Here is a 22959-nt window from a genome sequence, read left to right as displayed (position 1 = left end):
GACACAGGGAAAGGGCGGCACAACGAAATACTTTTCTTTGTTATTCTCATTTTAAATGTCTAATTTTTAATAAATAATTATCTGAATCTTACAACCAAAGTTTTTATCTGATGTAAAACGTATAGAAATCATATATAAATACCAATAAGACTGTACATCACTGTCACAACAGCGTTTGTTTTCATTCAAAGGCCGATTTTTTGTCCCAGTCCAGCCCTGAACGTAGTCAAAAATGGCCAATTATATTTTGGACCTCAGAGGGTTAACCCAACAAATCATAAAAAATTAGGTTTAAATTTTTATTCGTGACAGTGTAAACTTGTGTAAATTTAAGCATGTAACAATCAGATTTTTTCTAACAAAAAACAAGTTAGACTTGAGTTTGTAAACAAACCGCCCCATGTTGTGTTGCTTTCTGCAACTTAACATGCTATACTTATTGGGCAGGTTGTAGACAGGTCCCTGTTTACGGCTACATTATAATGATGTGAATAAGCCAACCTTCCACAAATCAAGGAGTGCACTAAAAGGGTCTCTTTCACTTGTACCATGATAAATGTTCCTAAACTGCTTAGGTTGTATTACAAATGTAATTTTAATGTGAGCTCATGACTACTGTGCTTACAAAGATTTCATGTTACTGCAAAATGTGCAACAAATACATACAAGAAGAGGATGAGCAGATTTCTTTTAGAGTTTCTTTAGTAATCCATTTTTATCTAGTTTAATCTTACTCTGTAAAATCACTTTGATGTATTTTATTTACATTTTTATTGGGTTTTTTTTGTATTTATTGCATTTCTTTAAGATTTTAATATTTTGAGCTCCTTACTGTATTATATCAAGCTTTTCACATAACATTTTATTGCATTTGATTTTGATTTATTTTATTTATTTTACTTTTCTTTAATTTTTCTATTCAGTTTTGCTTCTTTTGAGTAGACTTGACCTCACTGACATCTGTTTGTCATGTTGCATTTTTTCAAATTTTGGTTTCTGTGACTAACTTTTGGGACAAATTAAGTTGATCTTATTTATGTTTTGTTATAATAAAGAATAAGGAAATAATAATAATAATAATAATAAAAGATGAGCACAACAGTTTCATGCTTCACATGCTTTTCCAATTTATTTAAGTTTACAAGTTGAGCCAAAGCTAATTAACAACACCTGTCTAAAACAGAAAACAAAATGTCATGTGGCCGAAGGCAATGAGCTCAAGCACACTGAGGAGTGCAGCGACAGGCCAGGTGGGCTTCTGCAGTATCCCTCAGGTCGATGCTCTTCTCGAAGAAGCTGCTCAGACCAGAACGGTTCACAGTTGTTTCTGCAACAGTGAAAAAAGAGAAGTGATTGGAGACTGTACGTGATACTAAAACAGAGATAATGTTTTTCAAAGAAGCTTTCTTGCAACTCACCACTGGGCAGGCAGTGAAAGCCAACGTTGACGGTAGTGGTTCTCACTGGGATACAGCCGGGCAGGCACTGCAGCACAGGCTCAACAGAGTAGCATTTGGACTCCACACCTTCAAAGACCACCTGCTTCTCCAGCTTCACAGATTCCTGCTTGATGGAACACTCTGGAAGAGTGTAGAAGGTGAAGGTAAGTATTGTATGTGTGCATTGTTTGATGCCAAATATTCATTGTTTGTGTTGTGACAGTTTGCATTGCAGGTAATGTTCTCTTAGAGAAAGGTCAAGGAAATATTGCAAGGATTACCGGAGGGATCACGGCAGGTGTTTGAAGACAGAACCCAGGAGTGGGCGTAGCTGATGGCATCCTTGGTCACCTGTTCACTGGGTGTGCGGTACTCATCTCCGACATTTCCGCTTGCCGTTCCACAGGCTCCACAAGTCTTTCCTTTCATCCAGTCTGCAATTTTAACCTGAAATAAAAAAGTTCAGATATTAGTACAATGTAGATTAAAGCAGGTATACAAATAGGAAATTGCCTCAGAAAATAATAAATATGCATATTAGATATATGTATTATCAGCATTTTTTTGTATTACCCTCATCTCGTTGAAGCCAAGGAAGACCTCCTGAAGACCATGGCTGGGTGCAATGAGAGCAATGCCTTCATTTAACTGTCTGATCTGTATCTTACCTAAAGTAAGTGCAAATATGTATAAGCATGGTTTCAAATGGCACAATCTGGCAGTTCAATATTTTTGTTAAATTAAAAAAACAAAACAAAAACCTGATGGATGCAGGTATGGCAGGTTGCTTTTAGGGATTTCAACTCCGTTAACCATCACCACAATAGCGTTGTTCTTCCGATACATGTCCACATCGCTGTTGAGAAGCAGTTCAAATACATATGATTATTTTTTGGCTCACAGGCTGACCATTATTTCTTTTCCACATAAATCCTGGCTGCTCTTACATGTCTGAAATCTTAACATTGATCTGGTTCTGATCCTGTATTTGGTCTTTCTTCAGCAGAACCATGAATTTGAGTTCTGGTGTGCAATCCTGAGCCAAGACCTGGTAGCACGAGTGTGGCAGCTCATTTCTAGCTTCCTTGTTGTTGAATGTGGTCAGTGTGTTGTTGATGAGGGAGCATTCAACTGAAATGGAACGAAAAGGAAATCACAAGTCAAATCACAGAAATATGAAATCTGTTTTGGGTTTTTTTGTTGTTGTTTTTTGTTAAAAAAAAAACATTAAAATATTTTTACCTGCGTTAGCTTTGGTAACTAAATAGGACATCTTGTCAGCCCAGTTGTCCCGGGATGCTTGCAGCTCGGCGGCAGTGTTTCCAATAGGTAAAGCAACAGGTAGACACATCCCACGCTTGTAAAGGATCGCCTGGAATATTAAACAGTCAGAAAGTAGTTAGAAACACTCTGAGTGACAAAGTGCATTGCAAACATTTTCAGTGCATACAGAAGAAGGGGCAACAAAACTGTACCTTTGGTGTGTGCATCACAATATTCATTCTTGTCTCAGTAGCAACAGCTACAGTCATTTTGATCTGATTACGAGGATTCTTGGCCTTTGCGTAGTTTACTCCATATGCTTGACCAATAGGGACCATGGATTTCCATGCCCTAGACAAGCATAAAGGTTACTGAGTGTTTTATAAAGCTTTTATCAGTTTTCAGTACAAACGACAGGTTCGAGAGGATGTCAGAAGAAAGTAATTGCTATGCACTGCCATCTGCAAAATGTCTGCAAAAGCTTTTTGATAAAAGCACTGATTATATGCATGAATCGAAATAATGTCCACAGCTTTACCTCTTTGCGTAGTGCTTTATGCTTCTTGGCAGTTTGTCCCAGTTCAGCTTCATGCGGGCTGCGGGCTCATGGCCCAAAAGACCAGTTTCAGCTATAATCGTGATGGAGTATTGCTTGCAATCAACACCCCAGGATATCTTGGCCTAAAATAAATTTCAGTGAGTTAAAGCCTAAGCATCATACCTAATTTTAGTTGGTTACTTCCTCATAAGTTCATTATGTTTACCATCAGCTTGTGCGGGCTCAGCTGCACAGCGTCGGCACAGATTTTCCAGTTGTCCTTCTCAGCGACTCTGGCAAAAATCAGCTGCACTCTGTTGGTCTGTTTGTCCAGGTAAGCTGCTAGCTGGTATCCCTGGACCTTGTGGTCGACTCTCACGGCACGGATTGCAATGGACATGGCAGGAGTGAGTGTGTTAGCGAGGTACTTGGCCTAAAAGTGAAAACCAGAGGTTGATATTAATAATTATGTTTATTCCCAGTTTAATGTGTAACACCGTAAATATCTTCATTTGACTGATCACCTTATTGTAGATGGAATCGAAGCTGCGGGCACTGCTGTGACTGCTGCCACGCTGTGTGGAGATGGCGTGCTGCAAACAAGGAAACCACACATTTAGCCTGCTTAAACAGAAGACATGACGGAGCTTTGATGTGATGCCTAATAATTACCCTGTGGACGTGGTTCTTTCTGAACTTCAAGGCCAGCAGTTGTTGCTGTAATAGGAAAAGAATTGTAAAATAAGTGCCCCACATTCCATAAAATTCCACACACGTCTGCATGCTGCGAAGAGAGGATGACTCACCTTGGACTGAGCACTGCGCCGAGAGGACCTAGAGCTTGATGACTTGCTGTTGCTGCTCTTGCTGTTCTTGCTGTTCTTGCTGTTCTTGCTGTTCTTGCTACTCCTGCTGCTGCTGCTGCTGCTGCTACTGCTGCTGCTGCTGCTGCTGCTGCCAGGTGGCCTGAGCAAGTATGAAGCACTGGAGCTGTTCACTCTGGTTCTTCTGCTGCTGCTGCTGCTGCTGCTGCCAGATGTCCTGAGCAAGTATGAAGCACTGGAGCTGTTCACTCTGGTGGACGTCGTGATAATAGGAGCAGCAATGTCAGCCATCTTAGGTCTGGAGCGAGAGGAGGACCTAGAAGAAGATCTGGAAGATGATCTGGAAGATGATCTGGAAGATGATCTGGAAGATGACTTGGAAGAAGATCTGGATGATGAAGAGGAGGAAGAGGAGGAAGAGCTTGAGGGAGAGCGGCTTGACTGAGAGCTGCTAGACTGGGACTTTCTGGAGCGAGACCTATGGGAACGAGAGCTGGATGACTTGGAGCTGCTGGAGCGGGAGCTGGATGAAGAAGACTTGCTGGAGCTAGAGCTGGATGAAGAGGAGCTGGAGGAGCTGGAGGAAGATGATGTGGTGTTCTTGAGACCAGGTGCCAGTATTTTCTTGATTTTCAAGAGGACATTCTTATCCTCAAGAGCTTCCTCCTCTTCGCTCATGTCAATCGCTTTAATCATATTTTCTGCTGCTTTATCTCCGACCTGAATCTCAACTTCAATCTTCTCAATGACTGGTCCAGAAGCTGGAATATAAATTAAAGAATAATAATTAAAAACAAAAACAGGACTTTTCCACAATGTTTTGCAAATTTGTTAGGTTAAAGCTTCAACTTCAAGTTCACCTGGAGCAATCCTAACAGAAGCAGCATGCTTTCCCATCAGAGCGTAGAGAGGGCAGTCTCTGATGTAGGCAGCATTGTGAGATTCAATCTCAGCGTAGGCCTTGAATCCTAGCATTCTGCTTGAAGCACGGACTTTCTTCCTGTAGGTTTTAGGGAATTTCATTTTCCTCCCAATCTTACGTGGCAGGTCAGCAGGAATGATTTCAGATGACGCAGACTGTAAAACCACAGCAGAGATCGCCACGTTTATTTCAAAAAGTTAAATGTTGAAAATAGGAGGCAAGTGAACCAAACTTACCATTCCACCAGTTATAGATGATGCCATTCTGGAGATCTTTGAGTTGAGAGAGGCCTTTGAAAGTTGTGATGCAGCTTCAGATGACATCAGTGGTGTGCTTCTTGCGACTGGGAGGTCTTCCACATTTCTCGCAATGGCAACCGTCTCAGCGCTGTATGAGAGAAAAAACCCCACCCAATAAAAACAGATGCCGAAAAGGACCAAAAATCTTTGAAATGCATGGCAATTAGTGACAAGGATGGAACATACTGTGCAGATGCAATTGTGTTAATGCCCTGGAGAGACAGGAACTCAACCTTGAAGTGGCCCTTAACAATATCAATCCTTGCTTTCATCTGTGCAGGAACAGCTGTGTAAACTTTGGCTTTTGTCATCACTGCAGCCTGGATTAAGGCGGTGTTCACACCCATGACTGCATAGGTCTGTATGGCAACACTGCAAAAAGACAGAAAATATTTATTCATTAAGAGTTATCTCTGAATTCATTCATTAAACTGCGGAAAAGAAGCTTCTCAAGCTGTTGTGTACCTTGGAGCAACTGTAGCCCTCAGTTGAATATTGGACTCCACAAGCTGGGAAACCCGGTAGTTGACAGGCAGAGGTGGTGACACAGTGGCTTGGACTAGCAAAAGAACACAAGAGAACAATATATTTTTCATATCAATATCAATATATTTTTACCTTTTGTAAACTTGTAAACTGTCCAAATGAAACTTACCTTCAATGGATGCAGCAGTCACAGCGGATGTAATGAGGCTGATCTCCATGGGCAACCCAACAGTGGTGGGAAGGATGCGACGGAGCTCACCGAGCAGCATTGGTTTAGCAAAATGTGTTGCGTAACCAGACATCATAGAATTTACAGCATCTCTGAACATGTTTCTCAAAGGTCCACTTGCAAACTGTGAAGGCAACGTTGCTTATTAGTTTCAACTTAACATAATGCATCATTACTAAGAAACCATATGAGGCTGTGGGAGAAACCGTACCTGGATAAGCTGGTCAACCTTGGATTTGTCAATGTTGACAAATGCAATTTCTTGTCCGAAGAACTTCACATACATAGAGGCCAGGGCCTGGCTCGAAGGATTAGCCCTCCACTCATAAAGCTATTGTGGGAATAAATTAGGTTAAAAACAAGTAAAAGAAAAGTCAGCTCTCATAAAGAAAATGTGCCTCAGAATCCCATTTTCACTCTTGCCACAGTAGTTCAACTTACAGCTCTCATGGCTTGTTTAATCTTGGTGATCCTGTCTGCATTCTCAGAATTTTCATGTCGTCTTTTCAAAAGAGCCTCCTGGATTCCCTCAGTCCTCACTCCAACCTGAAAAGTACGTTATTGAATGCATTCGAGTGCAGATACTGAAAAATGTATGGTTTACATATTGAAGCCATTGAATTGCATTGCCGAGTGTTTTTTTAGTTACTTACTTAACATTTAAACGTCTTACCTCAAAAGCATCAACATAAGCTCCGGCCATGTAAGTACGGGCTTTGGCCATAAACATTCTTGGTAACACAGTTGCAGCGTCATTAATGAAGACGGCGCTGGCGGCAGCACCCATCATCCAGGCATCTGGCAGGCAAATGGATAAACATCATCACACCACATGCACAAATCTAAGGTGTGCAACAGCGGGTTATTTATCTGCTATCGTCTTACTGTTATAGGTATCCACATGGAAGGCTCGGCTGTAGCGGAAGTTCAGTCTGCCTAATTTGGGGTTGAGGAACCTCAAGGCAACAGTACATGCTGCAGCACTTAAAATAGAACAAGGGGATATTTGAGATTCGATAGACTAGCATGCATAGATATAAAGCATCTTAGAAACATGAAAATCATTTAGGTTCTTACACAGAAGCGTGGTCAGGGGATGTGGTCTTGGCCATGGCCTTCATGTAAGAGTAGACAAAGCTAACGACCTGCAGGTTTTTTTCTTTGATCAAGGCTGTGGAAATGCTAGCTGCTAGACCCACGGGGAGCTTAGTCTCAAAGAGCACCATGGCAGCAACCATACGGAGTTCTGCGTGGAGATGCTTTTCCATGAGCAACTGAGCAGCTATTTCCTGGACCTAATGAGAAAGACCGATTACTATAGCCCCAACTGAACACTGCACACAAAATAGGTCTCAAGTATATTTATTGCTATTGATGGTAGGAATCAGAAAATGTAGTCTCACCATCTTGGGTTCCCTCTTTGCAATTCTCCTCAGAGCTAGAACAGCGTCGACCTGAACTTTGGGTGGGACTCGGGCAGCAGCACTGCCAAAGCCAGGCAGGAACTTCATGATTGTCTTAAGGCTAGCAGGATGTCCAGCGTTATCCAGGCATTTGAGAGCGACAGTGAGCTGATCGATGTCACCTGTTTCAACAGCCTCCGCAACTTGTCTATGTACAGGCTGTGCAAGAATGTAAAAAAACATTAAAGCCACTGATGTCTAAATTGAACTTTAGCAGAATGAAACATGTTCAAATAATACATACTGTCACAAGATCAGATGAGCAAGAATGCTGCGCTTTACAGAACCTGGAAATTACAGTGCCCCAGCCCAGCATCACAATCTCGTTGAGCACAGCGTTACGTTTCACTCTGTGGTTCTCAGCCAGGCTCTGAAAAGTGGTGAAGACACAATATAAAACTGATTTCATGTCACTGCAAATATATAGGAAAGCTTAAAAAAAATACTTTGACAAGTTCGATGGTTTTCTGGTCAGGTGTCACAGAGTGCAGACATTCCAAGAGAGCCATAGCAGCTTCAGTCTCACTTAGCTCATTAGCAAGGAGCTTCTCCATGAGGAACTTAAGAGCAGCATGAGTGCGAAGGTGGGGGACAGCATTCATTAACCAGTACCTGGGAAAGAGGAGTACAATCCCATTATCCGTGTCATGTTAGTTTCTTGGGCCTTTACTGAATCAAAGCTGCACTTACCTGTGATCAGGTCTAGATTTAAACTGAGCCCAGAGGGACTCAATAGTCTCGACTCTGGCCACACGCATCAACTGGATGAGCTCAACAAACTTCAGAGGGGCATCTTCATGGACCTTGGCCACGTTGGAGGCTACCAGGTGGTTCAGAGTGCTGACAATCTGTGAGGAAACAAACAATCCAGATGAAAAGGTTTGTGGATACAGGGTGAATTCAGAAAAGGCTTTTTCCAAGTAAATGCTGCAGTACCTGAGCCTCGGCATGGGTGACCCTCAGAAGATGGATGGGTGTCTGGAGAATCTCGCTGCCGTGCTCGTACTGCAGGGATCCGCGGTGAACATAGGTGTATCTGGCATGATCCACGGGGGTGTTCTCGATATCCAGGAAGGTCAGAATTTGCCTGTGAGGGGAGATAATCATTCAATCAATGTGGCACGATGCTTATAAATCTGTAATGAAGCATAATATTTTAGTTTAAACCACATACTTAGACTCCATCTGAGCGGCGCCATTCAAAATGTTGAAAGGTGAGAACTCGATGACCTCTCTAGCAACAGCCTCCATAATCAGAGAACCACTGGGTGCTGGCTTCATGATGTAGTTATAGGAAGCAGTTCCCTTCAGGCTCTTTCCTCTCTGCAATTATAAAACCAACGCAATCTTCAAACTGCCAGCATGAAGACTTCTAGAAGAGAGATTATGAAACAACTAGAAAATGCCCTTACAGCTTCACAATCATGGCATTTCTCTACGTGTTCCAAGCCGACGTCCTTCATGATTTTCTCCTGGCAGTGGTTCAGGTCCTTGGTCTTGGTCAGATGAATGCGTTCGGCCCTCATGTCCTCCCTGATGACATAGTTGGTCTTGCACACACCGTGAGCACCAGACTAGATCACGAAATACAATCAAAATATAGATTGTTGTTATTTTCCGTCAGTGTTCAAGCATTTTGTATGAAGGACCTGATGAAAGCGAATTTTTTTGTACCTCTTGCATCTCATAGACATTCTGTGTCTTCTTTACATTCAGCTGCAGGAGGTTGATGATTCCCCTGTAGATATTCAGCACTGTTGTGGAGACACCAGCCGGTGCAGACACTCTCCCGACAACGCCATTTGTATACTCAAACTTGATCGGTGTCGAGAGCTGAGTAGCCAGGGCTGTGGTGAGCTTGGTGGCCGGATGGAAAGGATCTTTGGGCCAGATGCCACTGTACTCCAGCAACTGAGGGTCTACAAGCTGCAAAAAAAAAGAGGAGAAAGAGAGAGAAACAAGCTATGTTTCAAGTTGTCTGTTTCAATAATCTTTCATTTTAATTCTGCCTAGTGATCTGTACCTTCAGAATGTAGTCGTTGGCACTTGTTGCACTGATCAAAACTTTGCTCTGGATTTTAACCCCAGCTCGAGCCAGGCCCTCTTCAGGCAAGCCGCCCATAAGAACCGCTTCATATTTGTACATGTAGGTCTTAACAGAAGCGAATCCTGGGGCTGTAAAAACAGAAAAAGAAACAAAGTGCATTTCTAAGATGAGGGAGAAGCTTTCTCTATTAACTGCCTTTTGTGTTTAACATAACAGGACAACAACATACCCAAGTTGGACTGGTCCCCCACTGTAACAGGAGAAGAATAAATGTTAATTTGGTGTCACAAATGACAAGAAATAGGGAAGAGAATTTGTAAAGGGATAATGATACTAATTTATATAAAATTTATGCTATTTTGCCAGAATGTGCTTAACATTTGGCAATTAGCATTGTTATATTCTGGCAGCATTAAACTGCTAGCACTGGCAGTAACAATTCTTCTCAGCTGCAAGTCTATTGAAATTCTTATTCTTAGTTGTTATCTAATTCTTAAAAAAGACTGTTTTTTCAGAAGATGAATTTTTAGTTCAATTTAACAACATTTAGTTGTAAATAATTCCTACTCACCTGCGAGAGCCACAGCAAGAGCTAGTACAAGCACCCTCATGGCTGGTGGATGTGAGGATCTGCAGGCAGAGGCGTCCTTTTTAAGCAGATTTTTTGCTGACGTTGCCCATCAAATGTATCATTAACTAAATGCCGGCTGTCTTTGGTGTTGATGTGACCATGCCCTGATCATACAGATTAGACAAAGTAAATAAACTAATAGGAAACATCACAGATGTGACAAGTTGTATTGACCTGGCTCTTACCTTTCACAAATTTCCAGAGATTTCCCAATGTCGCAATTACAAGAATATGTTTTTCTTCTATAGCACTTCACACATTTTAAACACAATCGGTTTTCTAATCTTAAGCATTTCGCTATTTTCATAGGTATTTTAATTTATGAATGAATAGAAATATTAGCATACCAATATTTCAACATCCTTAGAATTAGCTTTATGTGTCCACTGTTTTCAATAAGCGATTTATCTCAAACCATTGGTTTTTTTGGTGAGATGCTTTAAACAAAGGTGGACAAAGGTTAAATAATTATCTCTCGCAGATATGATTTGTTTCCACTTAGTAATTCAGTGAAATGTCAGTGTGCCCTGGCAGGCGACTTTTTCACAGTCATGTCATCTTGCTCCTGCGACTGGCCATGACCAAGAGCACCTTTCAAAAGTCAAGCCAACACATGTTGACTTAACAACCGCTGTCACGGGTTTTTTTAAGAAAAGAAAAGAAATTATCTAATTTAATAAAACTCAAATGAGTAATAAAAAAATTATATTGAAATTGTGAGTTCTGTTTTGTCTTGGGGCGGATTTGGGATGCCAGGAACAGCTTATAAGGCATCAACAGATATAAAAGCTCATGCACACATTTTCAGAGGCCATTAATATACTTAAAAAATAAGTGAGAGTCGAGTGACAAATTCAAATGCAGTGTAGTTTTAAAAAATTCAATACATTAAGGCCATATGTTTTCTCTAAATGTGTTTGATAAATATTAGAACAAGAAACAAAAAGCAATAAAACTCATTAAAAAACCCTAAATTTAAATCTACTAACAGAAAATTCAAAAAGGATTCAGACCACAGACTGGTCAGGACTTATTGAGGCACTACGTATCCACATGTATTGATGGCATTTTGTAACTACTTATTAACTGATCTGTGTTTTCTCATTTAGATGGAAATTGTTTCAGTGAAACACACTCACACTTCATGATTTTGTGAATTGCAAAATTATTTTGCAGATAATACAAAAGAAAGAATATTTCATTCAGATGGGGTTAGCACCACTATGTTTATTTATGGGCGATCGCGGCTCAAAGAGTTGGCTGTTCGTCTTGTAACTGGAAGGTTGCCGGTTCGAGCCCCGGCTCGGACAGTCTCGGTCGTTGTGTCCTTGGGCAAGACGCTTCACCTACCGCCTACTGGTGATGGCCAGAGGGGCCGATGGCGCGATATGGCAGCCTCGCTTCTGTCAGTCTGCCCCAGGGCAGCTGTGGCTACAACCATAGCTGCCTCCACCAGTGTGTGAATGTGAGAGTGAAAGAATAGTGGAATTGTAAAGCGCTTTGAGGGTCTCGAAAAGCGCTATATAAATGCAATCCATTATTATTAACAAAGGGGAAAAGGAAAAGGTTCATGTCTACAAGCATCAGACACAAAGTGTGACAATGAAATCACCACACCTATTCTTCTGCATCACACTTCTTATTAGTGATGGGTCGTTCGCGAACGAAATGGCTCTTAGAGCCAACTCTTTGACGTGAACGACGCGAGCCGGCTCCTTATCGCGAGCCGTCACGTGGTTTTTTTTTTTTCTTTTCTTTCTTTCTCTCAGCCTCTCTCTCGCACTTTTTTCCCGCTTCACTCTGCACGCGGGCCTTGTGCTTTACGCTGGGCAGAGGGGGGAGGGGCGGTAGTTACACTCAGTAGCACAGGAACAGAGCCAGAGAGAGAGAAAGAGAGGCAGGGACAACAACATTAGAAAGGTATAGTAATCATCCACAACTATTTTCGGTTGCAGATGATAAAGGATTGAGAAAGTTTATTCATGCAGGTCCATATGACAGAGAATATGCATGTTCTTTTAGTTTTCATATTATAATTTATATTTAATTGTGTTGTGTGGTAATAACAGGTAAATGAACTTTTTTTTTTAAATCATTTGAATATATATATGAGTGCCTGTGTATAAATACACAAACAATACACACATGCTTTCAATTGTGTAATTTAAGTGATCTAGTAGCTCTGCTTTGGAAGTTCAGTTCATGCTAGAAATGTGTTTTGGAGTTTGTACGTGTTTTGTCTCTAGGGGCCACCGCATATATTTATATATAAACATATATAAATAAAACCACTTGTTTTTACGTTAGTAATTCCTTTTGTGCATAATTTTATATTATTGTTAATAATAAATTAATTAAAGCAACAAAACAACCTGAAGAGCCGGTTCGGAGCCGAAAGAGCCGGCTGTTTTTAGTGAGCCGAACCGAAAGAGCCGGATCTCTAAAAAGAGCCGGAAATCCCATCACTACTTCTTATCACCCTCAGTGTGAGTCCTGAGGCTGATACCAGCCAGTGTAAACAAGTCCTGGCCTGTTTGTTGGTGCCGCTTTCATTTGTCTCTGTCAGTGAATGAGGACGAGGTCACGTTTCCCAGCCATTATGAGACACAGGCTAATTTCAGGTCTGCCCCCCTCCCCTCCCCTTTTTGACTTGTACACACAATAAATTTATAATATTTTAAATGAAGTTCTACAAGCAATTCACATGTTCCAATAATCTGGTATCCCCCACCCCAACACCTCTGATTGTTTTTAACTTAACTTTTGTGTGCGTTTGTGTGAGTAAACTGTGTGCAAAATTATTAATCCAAGTGTTACAGGGTTATTTATACTGTTGAGATGCAATTATTATTCTATATACAATTATAAAGAATAAATGGATAAATAACGATGCCCAGCAATGCTGGATAAAACTGTAAGTAGATTTGAATCTCTGCTAAAGAAAAATTAATTCCAAAATTATTTCACCAGCTCATTTTTATATTTTCAATAATTAAAATCGGGTAGAAAAAAACATCAATTCATCTAAATCTATTTATTTATTTTTGCTTTTTAGAGATATTCAGTGTTTTGCTCATGACCAGCTGTTCTTGAAGCCAAACAAAAGCTGCAAATTTCACGTTTGAACAAACACCACAATTTGTAATGTTCACGTAATGCCACATTATTACACCCCGAGTACAAAACACATCGTTTCATCTGGTGCCCAACATCTTTAGCAGGTTAGCTTTTGCCAAAATGTCAGACAGTTGTACATTCAGATGCACTAAAAACTGGACACAGCGTGCTGATTGCTGGGAACAACATGCAGAGGGTGACACTGGGAGCAAACACCTCCTCCTCACCCTCACGTACACACAGAGGGTTTTCATTGGACTCCTGACATCTGCTGGCTCTCCTGTGACGGCCTGATTGGCAGATGGTGTGCAGGTCATCACATGCTGATATTGCTCCCTTAGCTGCTGGATGTTTACTTTCTTATCTCTTTGTTACAGTAAAGGTCTCCTCATTTCGACCAGTTAAATTGCCTTCAAAATCCTTAAATTCTTCTTTTCTGTTGTTCATGAACAGATGATTTTAGTTCACATGTGCTGAGTTTTGTGAAAAGTGAGGGAGTGCTCTTGATGCAGTGCCCTGGATCAACTTTTTAGGGACTTTTAAGGAAACACTGATGATAAGGAGTTACAATATTGCTATTATTTGACAATTCTGCACACATAAATGAAGACAGTCCTAGAAACTTGTTTTACATGCATCTTAGAGAATAAATGTCACTAAAAAATTACTTCAAAGATGTGTCACAATAGCACTGGAGCACAGCTATAGACCAATTACAACAAACCATTCAGACCTTTATGTCTTTAGGACATGTATACTTTTGGTTAAGACACATGGTTGTTGTAATCTGGCTTCACAGATAACTATAACTGGGATCCATCTCAATTGAAGTACTGTATATAGTGTTTTTTTGTTTTGTTTTATTTTTTAAATAAAAGGCCAAAGGAAGCACGACACTCGAAATACCTGTATTAAGTTCCCTCAAAAGCCTGCAAATAAAAAGAGACGACTCACATTAAATATCAAAGCTTTCAAGAGTTTCTTTGTAAAGTATTTATGTGGTTCTTTATGATGATCCGAACAGAATAACACTTGATGCAGCGACAAAGACACATTGTGTAACCGATCAAAGGAAGAGAGGGTGATAATGGGTCAGATTGACCCATATCATAATTGGGAAGGTTAGATCAGAGTTCATCATTTGGAGATGTGTTCTGCCCCTGAACTCAAATCTGTCAATATTTGCCTGGTTTACTTTGACCTCTGTTGGCAGCCTGGCCCGCTTTTTCTGTAATATAGAAATATATCTATTTGAAATTTTTCTAGCGACTTGGATTACTTTGTTTTCTGAAGCTGTACAAATAAATGACAAATAAGTTTGTCCCATCTCGCACGCCGTAGGGCAGCTCACAGTCGCACGGGTTCACTCTGCGCTAAAACTTTCCTCTTTCTGCTAAAAATGTTGAGCTTTCTTGTGATTTTGTGCTCGCTCCTGACCGCCTGTAGGTCCAGCGTGTGTCCGTGTGAGAGACCGGAGCTCTGCCAGCAGATCCGCGAGGAGAAAGACTTCGAGGTAAACTTAGTTGACCAACCTGTTGCTGCTAAAACTTGGCCGAAAAAAACCAAAAAACCTTTGAACCCTCCGCTCATCGCTCGCAGCCAGAGACATCTGAGACACTTTACAAACAGTGTGGTGGCGTAAATCACGTAAGTGTTGGTGCTGCTGATGTAAAAGCTCATCGGAAACAGGTGAAACGTTGCGGGTTTACTCTGATTACAAATGGCAACAACGGCAATGAGCTAAGGCTGCTGCTTGGTGCTGTCGCCACTGTAATAATAAAAGTTGGTCTTGTGATGGAGGTGTGACTCAGTATCCCCATGATAGAACAGAGAAAGCCCGACTCATAGTGGTCAAAACCATTTATAATTCTTTTTATTCAATCATCTTCCGGAAGAGAGAGAGAGAGCCCTGCACAGCCCAAAGCTCTAACATTAGAATTTAAAAACGTCTCACATACAGGTGTTATTTCGGTACTTTACACGTCACACAGTTTCGATACAAACACTCCTTATATGGTACAAGTTCCTCTTTTCTGTCTGGCTTCCTGTATTTATTAATATACTTGTATATTTCTACACTAACGTCCTGTTTTTCAGTCTGGCTGAGCACAGTTTATGAGTCAAAAGTGGCCTTGCTTTACAAACCTTCATTATTAAAGTACATAAAACAATATAATAAAGAAAATAAGCACTAAGGATATATTAATTACATGACACTACCAGTCCTCTTTAGTGTCGCTTACAGGTGTAAAACTATAAGGCTCGTGGCCCAGATTCGTTTGACAGCTGTTTGACTCTCTCTCTCAGAGACCATCCTCAGGTGAAACTAACAGGGCTCCCAGTTAGGCGAGCTCCCAGCTCGTATGTGTGTCCAGGGACCAGCTCAATAGTCCGCACACACACTGAACCTCGTATTGGTTTCCAGATAATCGCAGTCCAGCCCCATATCATCACACACTGTTCTCGTTACGTGCTCTCAGGAGAACACGGTGAATATGTGGCCCTTTAAAGTTTGTGTTTGGTTCATTATTTCTTTGTTGTATATCAGTGAAAAGCATGATTGTTTCCTCGTAAATGGTGAAACATTTGTAAGGGATATTTGTGCATTTGTGGGTTGTGCCCATGAAAAACGAATACCAAACAGCTTATTCTGCTATCGCACAAACACACATTTGCTTACCGTTTGTGCTGAGTTTATATAAATCTGGGTAACATAGTCTGTTCATTTAATTTAATTTAATTTTATGCTTGTGGTTAATGCTGCATCTATTAACCACAGGCCATTAAAAATTAAGAAAACACCCCCAGAATCTTTTTCTACTTAGGAGCTTGAGGAAACTTCAGTATTCCCCAGTAAGGGTAAAAAAACAATCCCACCAACACTTTATTTTGTTGTTGTTGTTGTTGTTGTTTTATGCCATGAAACATATAAATAGAACTTTTTAGCTCTTCTGTTTCTTCCGTGCTGATAAGAATGTGTCCATACCTGCCTGGAGGTCGCCCCTGATGGAACAATACTCTAAACACAGTATTTTCAGTTCCCATTTACAAGGCACATCAAAGCCCTGTTGGAGCACCAGGGGCTTTTCTGTTAAAGCTAAATATATTCAGCTTCATAAAGTTCCACTGTGAAATAGTGAAGTGCTTTCTATAAACATATGTTTGCTCTGCTGAATGCAGGATTTTGTTGACCAAAAATGATTCGGGCAAATAGTTTCAATAACAGTTTATTTGACATCAGTAGTACAGAAGAAGTGCAGAAGAACGAGGTGGTATTTGTCTACATTTACCTATTTAACCAGGAAGTCTCCAGAGGTTAAAATCTGGTTTTCAGGGGATGCTTGACCAACAATGAACACCATCATAAGGTTACAAAATTATACACTCGGCCATATAACTCTCAGATAATCAGTAAATCCTACTTTAATCTTCAGTTTCTGATTTATTTTTTCAGACAGCTGTTCAGTAGGTATACCAGATGTTCCTTTACACATATAGTACTTAACAGTTCTGACCTTTCAGTAAATCCTCATCATTAGCTTTGCTATTATGCCACTGTATGTGTTTTAATTGTGTGCGTCGTTTTCAGGTGTTTATATTTGACGTGGGTGGGAAGACATGGAAATCCTACAACTGGAGCATGGTAACAACAGTGGCAGCGTTTGGAAAATATGATGCTGAGCTCATGTGTTACGCTCACTCCAAAGGCGCACGGGTCGTCCTCAAAGGTAAGATAACTTTCTTTATTGTACTAAGAGCTGACTGGAGTTTACCTACATGTAACTAAATATCTCTCAGTACTTGCACTGATGTTGTGATAATTCCATATTTCATTTTTCCATTTACGTCTATTTACGTCCTGTGACTGTTCAGTTCACAGCAGCACCGCTCACTACTTTTTATTTTAATAGGAAATTTATTGAAACATATGCAAACATACATGGAATCACAATACACAAAGAACAAATAGATTTTTAAAATTCTAACAAGCTTGAAAGTCAATATTCGGTATTACCACCTTTATTTCTCAGCAAAAAAACCTGAACTTTCTTAAACACGATTTCTTTCTGTCAACACTCACTGCTCTACACCTCTCCTGACCTCCTCCTCTTCATACTGGTGATGGTTTGAAGCAAAATACAAATTTCAAATTTGGATTCATAGTTGTAGATAAAGAAATTAGAACAATTTATGCGTCTTTGCCACAGATTGGCAACAAAGTGCCTAAAGATAATATTTAAAATGTGTTGTTTTTTTTCTGACAGATTGTTATGTGTAGACACAACCCCGGTTCATCCCTTGAATTAGCTGCATTTTATGCCCGAGTGATTCATAGGTCAGCGTCTGAAAACGATCAGATACAAGGACTGATGAGTGAACAATCGTCCAAATGTCCAAAGAAAGACTGTTGCTCAAGACAACTTAAATGAATTGCAAGAAAGTCTGGATATAAAGAAACCAGGCGTGGCTCAATACTTTTGCACGGTACTGTATGTGGTGCTTCTTCTCATTGAGTTTTTGTACATTTGTCTATCTTTTTGTGTTATTGGGTAAAGGCGACGTCCCCCTCTCCTACATTGTGGACCAGGACAACAGAACTGCGTGGATCACAGACAAGGTCATGTTGGCCAAGAGTCAGTTTATGGACGGGATTAACATAGACATTGAACAAGCTGTGGAAGAGGGCTCACCGGAGTACTATGCCTTAACATCTCTGGTCAAAGAGACCACTGAGATGTTTCACAGGGAGATCCCAGGATCTCAGGTAAAGCGGAATGACTGGGCACTCGGAGACAACGGTCATTTTCCAAGGCCAGTCTCTCAGTTTGAAATCCATACTAAACCCAGCTTCACCAGTCTTCACAGGACGTGCTTATTTTTCTATATCGTTACAAGCACATCATCCACTATAATTATTTTATCTGAGCTGAGCACTAAATCAGATAAAAAGTCTTTTGGCAAGACTGGGTAAATGAAAAAAGGCCTATGAGCACTTTCTGAGTGATTTTAAAATCATCATCCCGTTGATGTTTACCTTTTCCTGATTCCTCAGGTCTCATTTGATGTCGCTTGGTCACCAAAATGCATTGATAAGCGCTGCTATGATTACGTAACCATTGCCGAATCCTGCGACTTGCTGTTTGTGATGTCCTACGACGAGCAGAGCCAGATCACCGGCGACTGCATTGCAATGGCAAACGCTCCTCTCCGTCAGACACTCGAAGGTTTGTGGCTTTATAGTAGAACAGGAGAAAGGCATGTTGTTGTAAATCTACTTGAGACAATGACATGAAATACTCGGTGTCGTTCTTTGTAGCTTATGACCAGTATTTGAATCTGAAGATCAGTCCAAAGAAGATAGTGATGGGAGTGCCGTGGTACGGCTATGACTATCCATGCCTCAACTTTTCCCAGGTAAGAGATCGTTCATTAAAAAAATAAAAGTGAGGATTCGTTTGTTGTTGAAGGTTTTTGAAGACCAGTGAAAAGGTGTCTCCTCGAATGGGGACACGAGGTTGTTCATTAGGCTGAACAAAGGCGGGATAATGACATTTTTATAGGTTATTAGCCGATAGCATTACTAACCTTGCCCAGTGTGGGCCATATGTGATATAATACGAGGCCACTCCTGCCTGTTATTATAACACACCGTCATTTCTTTTCTCACACCAGGAGGGCGTGTGCTCTATAGAGAAAGTGCCTTTCCGTGGAGTTCCTTGCAGCGATGCGGCTGGAAAACAGAAACCGTACAAGTGGCTCATGAAGCAGGTCAACAGCTCGATGTCAGGCAGCCTCTGGGACGACGAGCAGCAGGCTCCCTACTTCAATTACAAGGTGCTCAATTTTCTTTCATATTTTAAGGATAAATCCTTTTTCTTCTTGAAGTATACAAACGCATGGATAAGGTGTTCAATTAATTATAAAATTAAATGTGCATTTAAATATTTGGGTTTTAGTTCTTTTGCTTCCAGGCGAAATGTTTTAGGTCTCGGACCAAAAAGGCAATATGTGCAAGAAAGGATCTGTGCACTGTTTAGCTCCAGTTAATATTTAAAACAAATATTAATATGCAAACCAAGATTTCGACTGATATGATCATCTCTTCAGGCTTGTGTTCTTTGTTTAAGTTTGACTAGCTTCATGCCTGCGTGGCGCTTGTATTTCAGGGAAGAGCCGTTTATCTGGATGCACTGTTAAAGTACAGCAGTGTCACTTCCCAAACGGAAGGAATTAGCCTTCTGAAACAACTAGAAACATTTCTGCTATTTGCCCTCAGGGTGGATGGACAAATCTTTTCAGACCACAAGATGGCGCTATTATCAAATTTATGTTGTTGCTTCTTTCCTCAGGACCAGGACGGACAGATCCATCAAGTTTGGTACGATGACCCACAGAGTATTTGCCCAAAGGCGGATTCGGTGATGTCTAAGGGCCTGAGGGGTATTGGCATGTGGAACGCCAACATCTTGGACTACAGTGACGATCCGGTCGCCAGGCAACAGACAACAATGATGTGGAACGCTCTTTTAGGATGCTAGCTGTGCATGTGACAAACCATCCCAGAGCCCGCCTCTGTTTGTTGCTAAGTCAACACCTCCCTTTGTAGCAGTAAAGGGGGTATTCGAGGCATACTTGCACTTGAGAGTTAATTGTTTCTTTTATTGCTGCTGCCTTTGACTGGGTTACATTCCTCTTTGCTAAGCGAAATAACTGTGATTCTCTAAAAAGGAAAGCCAGTCTTTAAACGTCCCTACACTGAGCTTACTGAGATTTATGCACTTTTTTTAAATAAATAAAACTTGTTTCTAATAAATCTTTGAATGAAATTACAGAGTAAGCAGTGGAATTTTGTTATCTCAGCACATCAGAGTTTACATCATCTGAGAAACCCAAACTTAAATTGACATTATAAAACAATGCAAACTATTTTGGTCCAATCAAATAACATAACTAATTAGAAAGATGCATTCAAGTCCAAAATAATTAAACCAGAAAACGGGTTTTTCACGTGCAGTTTATTCTGAACTGGGCAGCGCTGCTCTGGACTTGTGCTCCGTGCCGTGGAGTATTTCCCATCAGGCCGGGATGAGATGACTGACTCTTCTTCTGAGCCAGCTCAGCCTTCAGGGCTCTGAGCTCAGTGGCCGCCTGTTTTCTCAACTAGAAAAACATTCATAGGAAACACAAGAAAATGAGCTCTGCTGTGCGCCGTGATTAGATGATTTTATTGATGGTCTCTTGACCAACCAGCTCAGGTATTTTAACAGTTTTCATACATCACTTACCTTTATCTCCGTCACCAGCTTCATCTTGCCATCTTCTACCTTCCTCTTCAGGTTGTCAATCTCGTGGCTCTCAGTCATGATCTGAATGATGAGCTCATTCTGTAAGGGATAGTCCGTCATTAAGTTTATGGGTGGAAAACTGTTTATGGGTGAGTGGCCATTTGAATTAGATACACCTGTTCAACTACCCGTTAACACAAATATCCAAATCAGCCAATCATATGGCAGAAACGGTGCGTTTAGGCATGTAAGCAAGGTCGAAATGAGCTGCTGAAATTCAAACTGAGCGTCAGAATAGGGAAAAAAGATGATTTATCATTTACTACCTGACTGCTGGTAGAAAGACAACAAATTATTTCAACTATTATATGCTTGGTTGAAGGCTACAGCAGCAAGAACGCCACACTGGCTGCCGCTCCTGAGGGACGCTGAGGCTACACCAAAATGGAACCATTAGACGATTGGAAAAGTTTTGCCTGGTCTGATTCAACTCTATTTCTGCTGCAACGCTCGGATGGTAGGGTCAGAAACTGGCCCCTGTTAGTACCATTTCATCATTTTTTAAACACCACGGCCTAGCCGAGTGTTGTTTTTGGGATGTGATGGAACAGGAAATTCAAATCCTGGATGTGCAGCCAATAAATCTGCAGAACTGTGAATATGAACCAAAATCTCTGAGGAACGTTTCCTGCATCTCGTTGAATCTGTGCATAAAGAATTAAAGCAGTTCTGAAAGCAAAAGAGGGTCCAGCCCAGAACTAGCAAGGTGTAAGTAACGACTGGTTCATTGTACAGACCTGAAACTGAGCCACTGAGACTTTAATATTAATACTGAAGATGCATTTAAAAAAAGAAGGGAATCGTGTGGTTAGATTGTACCTTCATGGAGGATCTTCCTTGGTGTCTGGGCTTTGCTCTGTTATCTCGGGCCTGCAGCTGATGCAGGACTTTGTTGTAAAACGTCTCCAGTTCTTGTCTCAAGTTTCTCAAGTTCTCGTCCAATGGCGCTGTGGCCTTCTTGGCTTCAAAATATTTCTTTTTCCAGCTGTCACGTGCTTTATGTTAAAAGGACGGAGACAAATTGGTTAACAACTTCAACAAAAAAAAAGTTTCACTAAATTGTTAGCGCTTTAACTCAGATTGGGGAATAATTAAAAACCTCTGGTGACTGGTGCTGACCTTGGTTCCTGCGGTGTCTGTTCTGGGCTAACAAGTCTTTCCCCTTTCGCAGCAGCTCTTGTCGCGTCCTCTCCAGCTGCTTTCTCTCCTCCCGTACCAGCTTGATTTCACTGATTAGTTCTTCCCCTTTTAAATAAAAAGCCCGTCAGTTGTACTAATAACAATCAGCATAAAGCCTGCAGATACGTCCGGCTTACTGTTTGTGTGAAGGACTGGAGAAGCAGCCGTTTCATGGGTGACTGTGGCCAAGTCTAAACCTGAAGGTGGTGATACGGCAGGCTGAGACAACGGAGCTAGGCTTTCTGACAGCTTCACAGAAAAACAGAAGATTATCCTGCAAAGTGTTTTTCTTTTGTGGATCCATGTTTTACAAAGAGCACTGAAAAGGAGACGATCATGTAACCAAGATATACTTTGTGTTTTTTCTAAATGTCACACGTTACCCTGGCTGTTCGATTGTTTCTGATGGACTTCAGCGCGTGTTCCACTTTTGATTTCCCAACCCTGAAAAACACACACAAGTAGTTTCAGTCGTGTCCATGGAGTAAGAAGTTTTTAGGTCAGTATGCTGGCTGCTCGGTACCCGTCTGTTAGGGAGAAGCCTGAATCTCTGTCCTCCAGGGACTCCGCCACTCCTGAATGTCTGGCTGCTCTGTTTCCTCTTTGGTTATGTTTCTTCTTTCTGCAGGTTTCTTCTTTCTCTGGCAATTCCTTCACCTGAGCTGAATCAGCCACACACTGCTGGAAATCTGTAAGCAGAAAAACCTGCATCTGTCTTTTCTAAGAGTTTCAGCAAATAGACATTTTATTGCATCAAATACAAGACGACGACTTCTTCTTTTGGCTGCTCCTTCTAGGTGTCACCACAGCGACTCATATTTCACCCTAGCATCCTCTTCTGTTACACAAACCCTCTGCACGTCCTCCTTCACTACATCCATGAACTTTCTCCGAGGTCTTCCTCTTTTCCTCCTTTCTAGTTGCTCCATATTGCACATTCTTTGTCCCATATATCAACTCTCCCTCCTCTGCGCATATCCAAACCATTTTAGCTTTGCCTCTCTAACGTTGTCTCCAAACTGCTCAATCTGGGATGTCCCACTAATGTATTCATTTCTAATCTTGTCCATCTTTCACTCTTGCTTTCATTGTTCTGTCACAAATGGCGCTTGTCTCCACCCACTCCACCCTGTTTGCACTCTCTTCTTCACCTCTCTTGTGCACCGTCTATTATTT

General features: G+C 41.1%; 3 protein-coding genes across 7 annotated transcripts in view; 1 reads left to right on the top strand and 2 right to left on the bottom strand.

The window, feature by feature from the left end:
* Positions 1-1151: 1151 nt before the first annotated feature.
* Positions 1152-15334, bottom strand: vtg2 (vitellogenin 2). The gene is made up of 35 exons (XM_080881716.1): positions 14791-15334; positions 10082-10245; positions 9740-9760; positions 9487-9638; positions 9138-9389; positions 8876-9037; positions 8638-8786; positions 8400-8550; positions 8154-8311; positions 7910-8075; positions 7708-7833; positions 7404-7622; positions 7078-7295; positions 6886-6983; positions 6674-6798; positions 6442-6546; positions 6212-6331; positions 5941-6124; positions 5751-5844; positions 5472-5657; positions 5223-5373; positions 4925-5141; positions 4047-4825; positions 3913-3957; positions 3765-3833; positions 3467-3673; positions 3241-3383; positions 2915-3053; positions 2682-2811; positions 2387-2570; positions 2201-2295; positions 2013-2107; positions 1721-1886; positions 1419-1580; positions 1152-1327 (listed from the first exon to the last, which is right to left on the bottom strand). The coding sequence occupies exons 2-35, from the start codon at positions 10119-10121 to the stop codon at positions 1218-1220; spliced, it is 5418 nt and encodes a 1805-aa protein (XP_080737842.1). The 5' UTR covers positions 10122-10245; positions 14791-15334; the 3' UTR covers positions 1152-1217.
* Positions 14452-20024, top strand: ctbs (chitobiase, di-N-acetyl). The gene is made up of 7 exons (XM_080881726.1): positions 14452-14771; positions 16848-16986; positions 17815-18023; positions 18312-18483; positions 18576-18673; positions 18932-19093; positions 19609-20024. Exons 1-7 carry the CDS (start codon positions 14658-14660, stop codon positions 19795-19797), a joined length of 1083 nt encoding a protein of 360 aa, XP_080737852.1. The 5' UTR covers positions 14452-14657; the 3' UTR covers positions 19798-20024.
* Positions 20025-20084: 60 nt separating this feature from the next.
* spata1 (spermatogenesis associated 1) overlaps positions 20085-22959 on the bottom strand; it is an 8137-nt gene continuing 5262 nt past the window's right edge. For all 5 annotated transcript variants that reach the window (XM_080881722.1, XM_080881720.1, XM_080881721.1 and 2 more), the window contains 7 exons: positions 22307-22472; positions 22167-22227; positions 21921-22032; positions 21724-21849; positions 21424-21599; positions 20545-20643; positions 20085-20419 (listed from right to left, as the gene is read on the bottom strand). In XM_080881722.1, the coding sequence (XP_080737848.1) occupies positions 20264-20419; positions 20545-20643; positions 21424-21599; positions 21724-21849; positions 21921-22032; positions 22167-22227; positions 22307-22472 (896 nt within the window). In that variant the 3' untranslated portion in view covers positions 20085-20263. The remainder of the gene's footprint in view (positions 20420-20544; positions 20644-21423; positions 21600-21723; positions 21850-21920; positions 22033-22166; positions 22228-22306; positions 22473-22959) is intronic.

Source organism: Rhamphochromis sp. 'chilingali' (genome assembly GCF_963969265.1).
Source record: "Rhamphochromis sp. 'chilingali' genome assembly, chromosome: 5".
Classification (NCBI taxonomy): Eukaryota; Metazoa; Chordata; class Actinopteri; order Cichliformes; family Cichlidae; genus Rhamphochromis; species Rhamphochromis sp. 'chilingali'.
The sequence above is the reverse complement of the archived record's forward strand: the minus strand, read 5'-3'. Positions and strand labels throughout refer to the sequence as shown.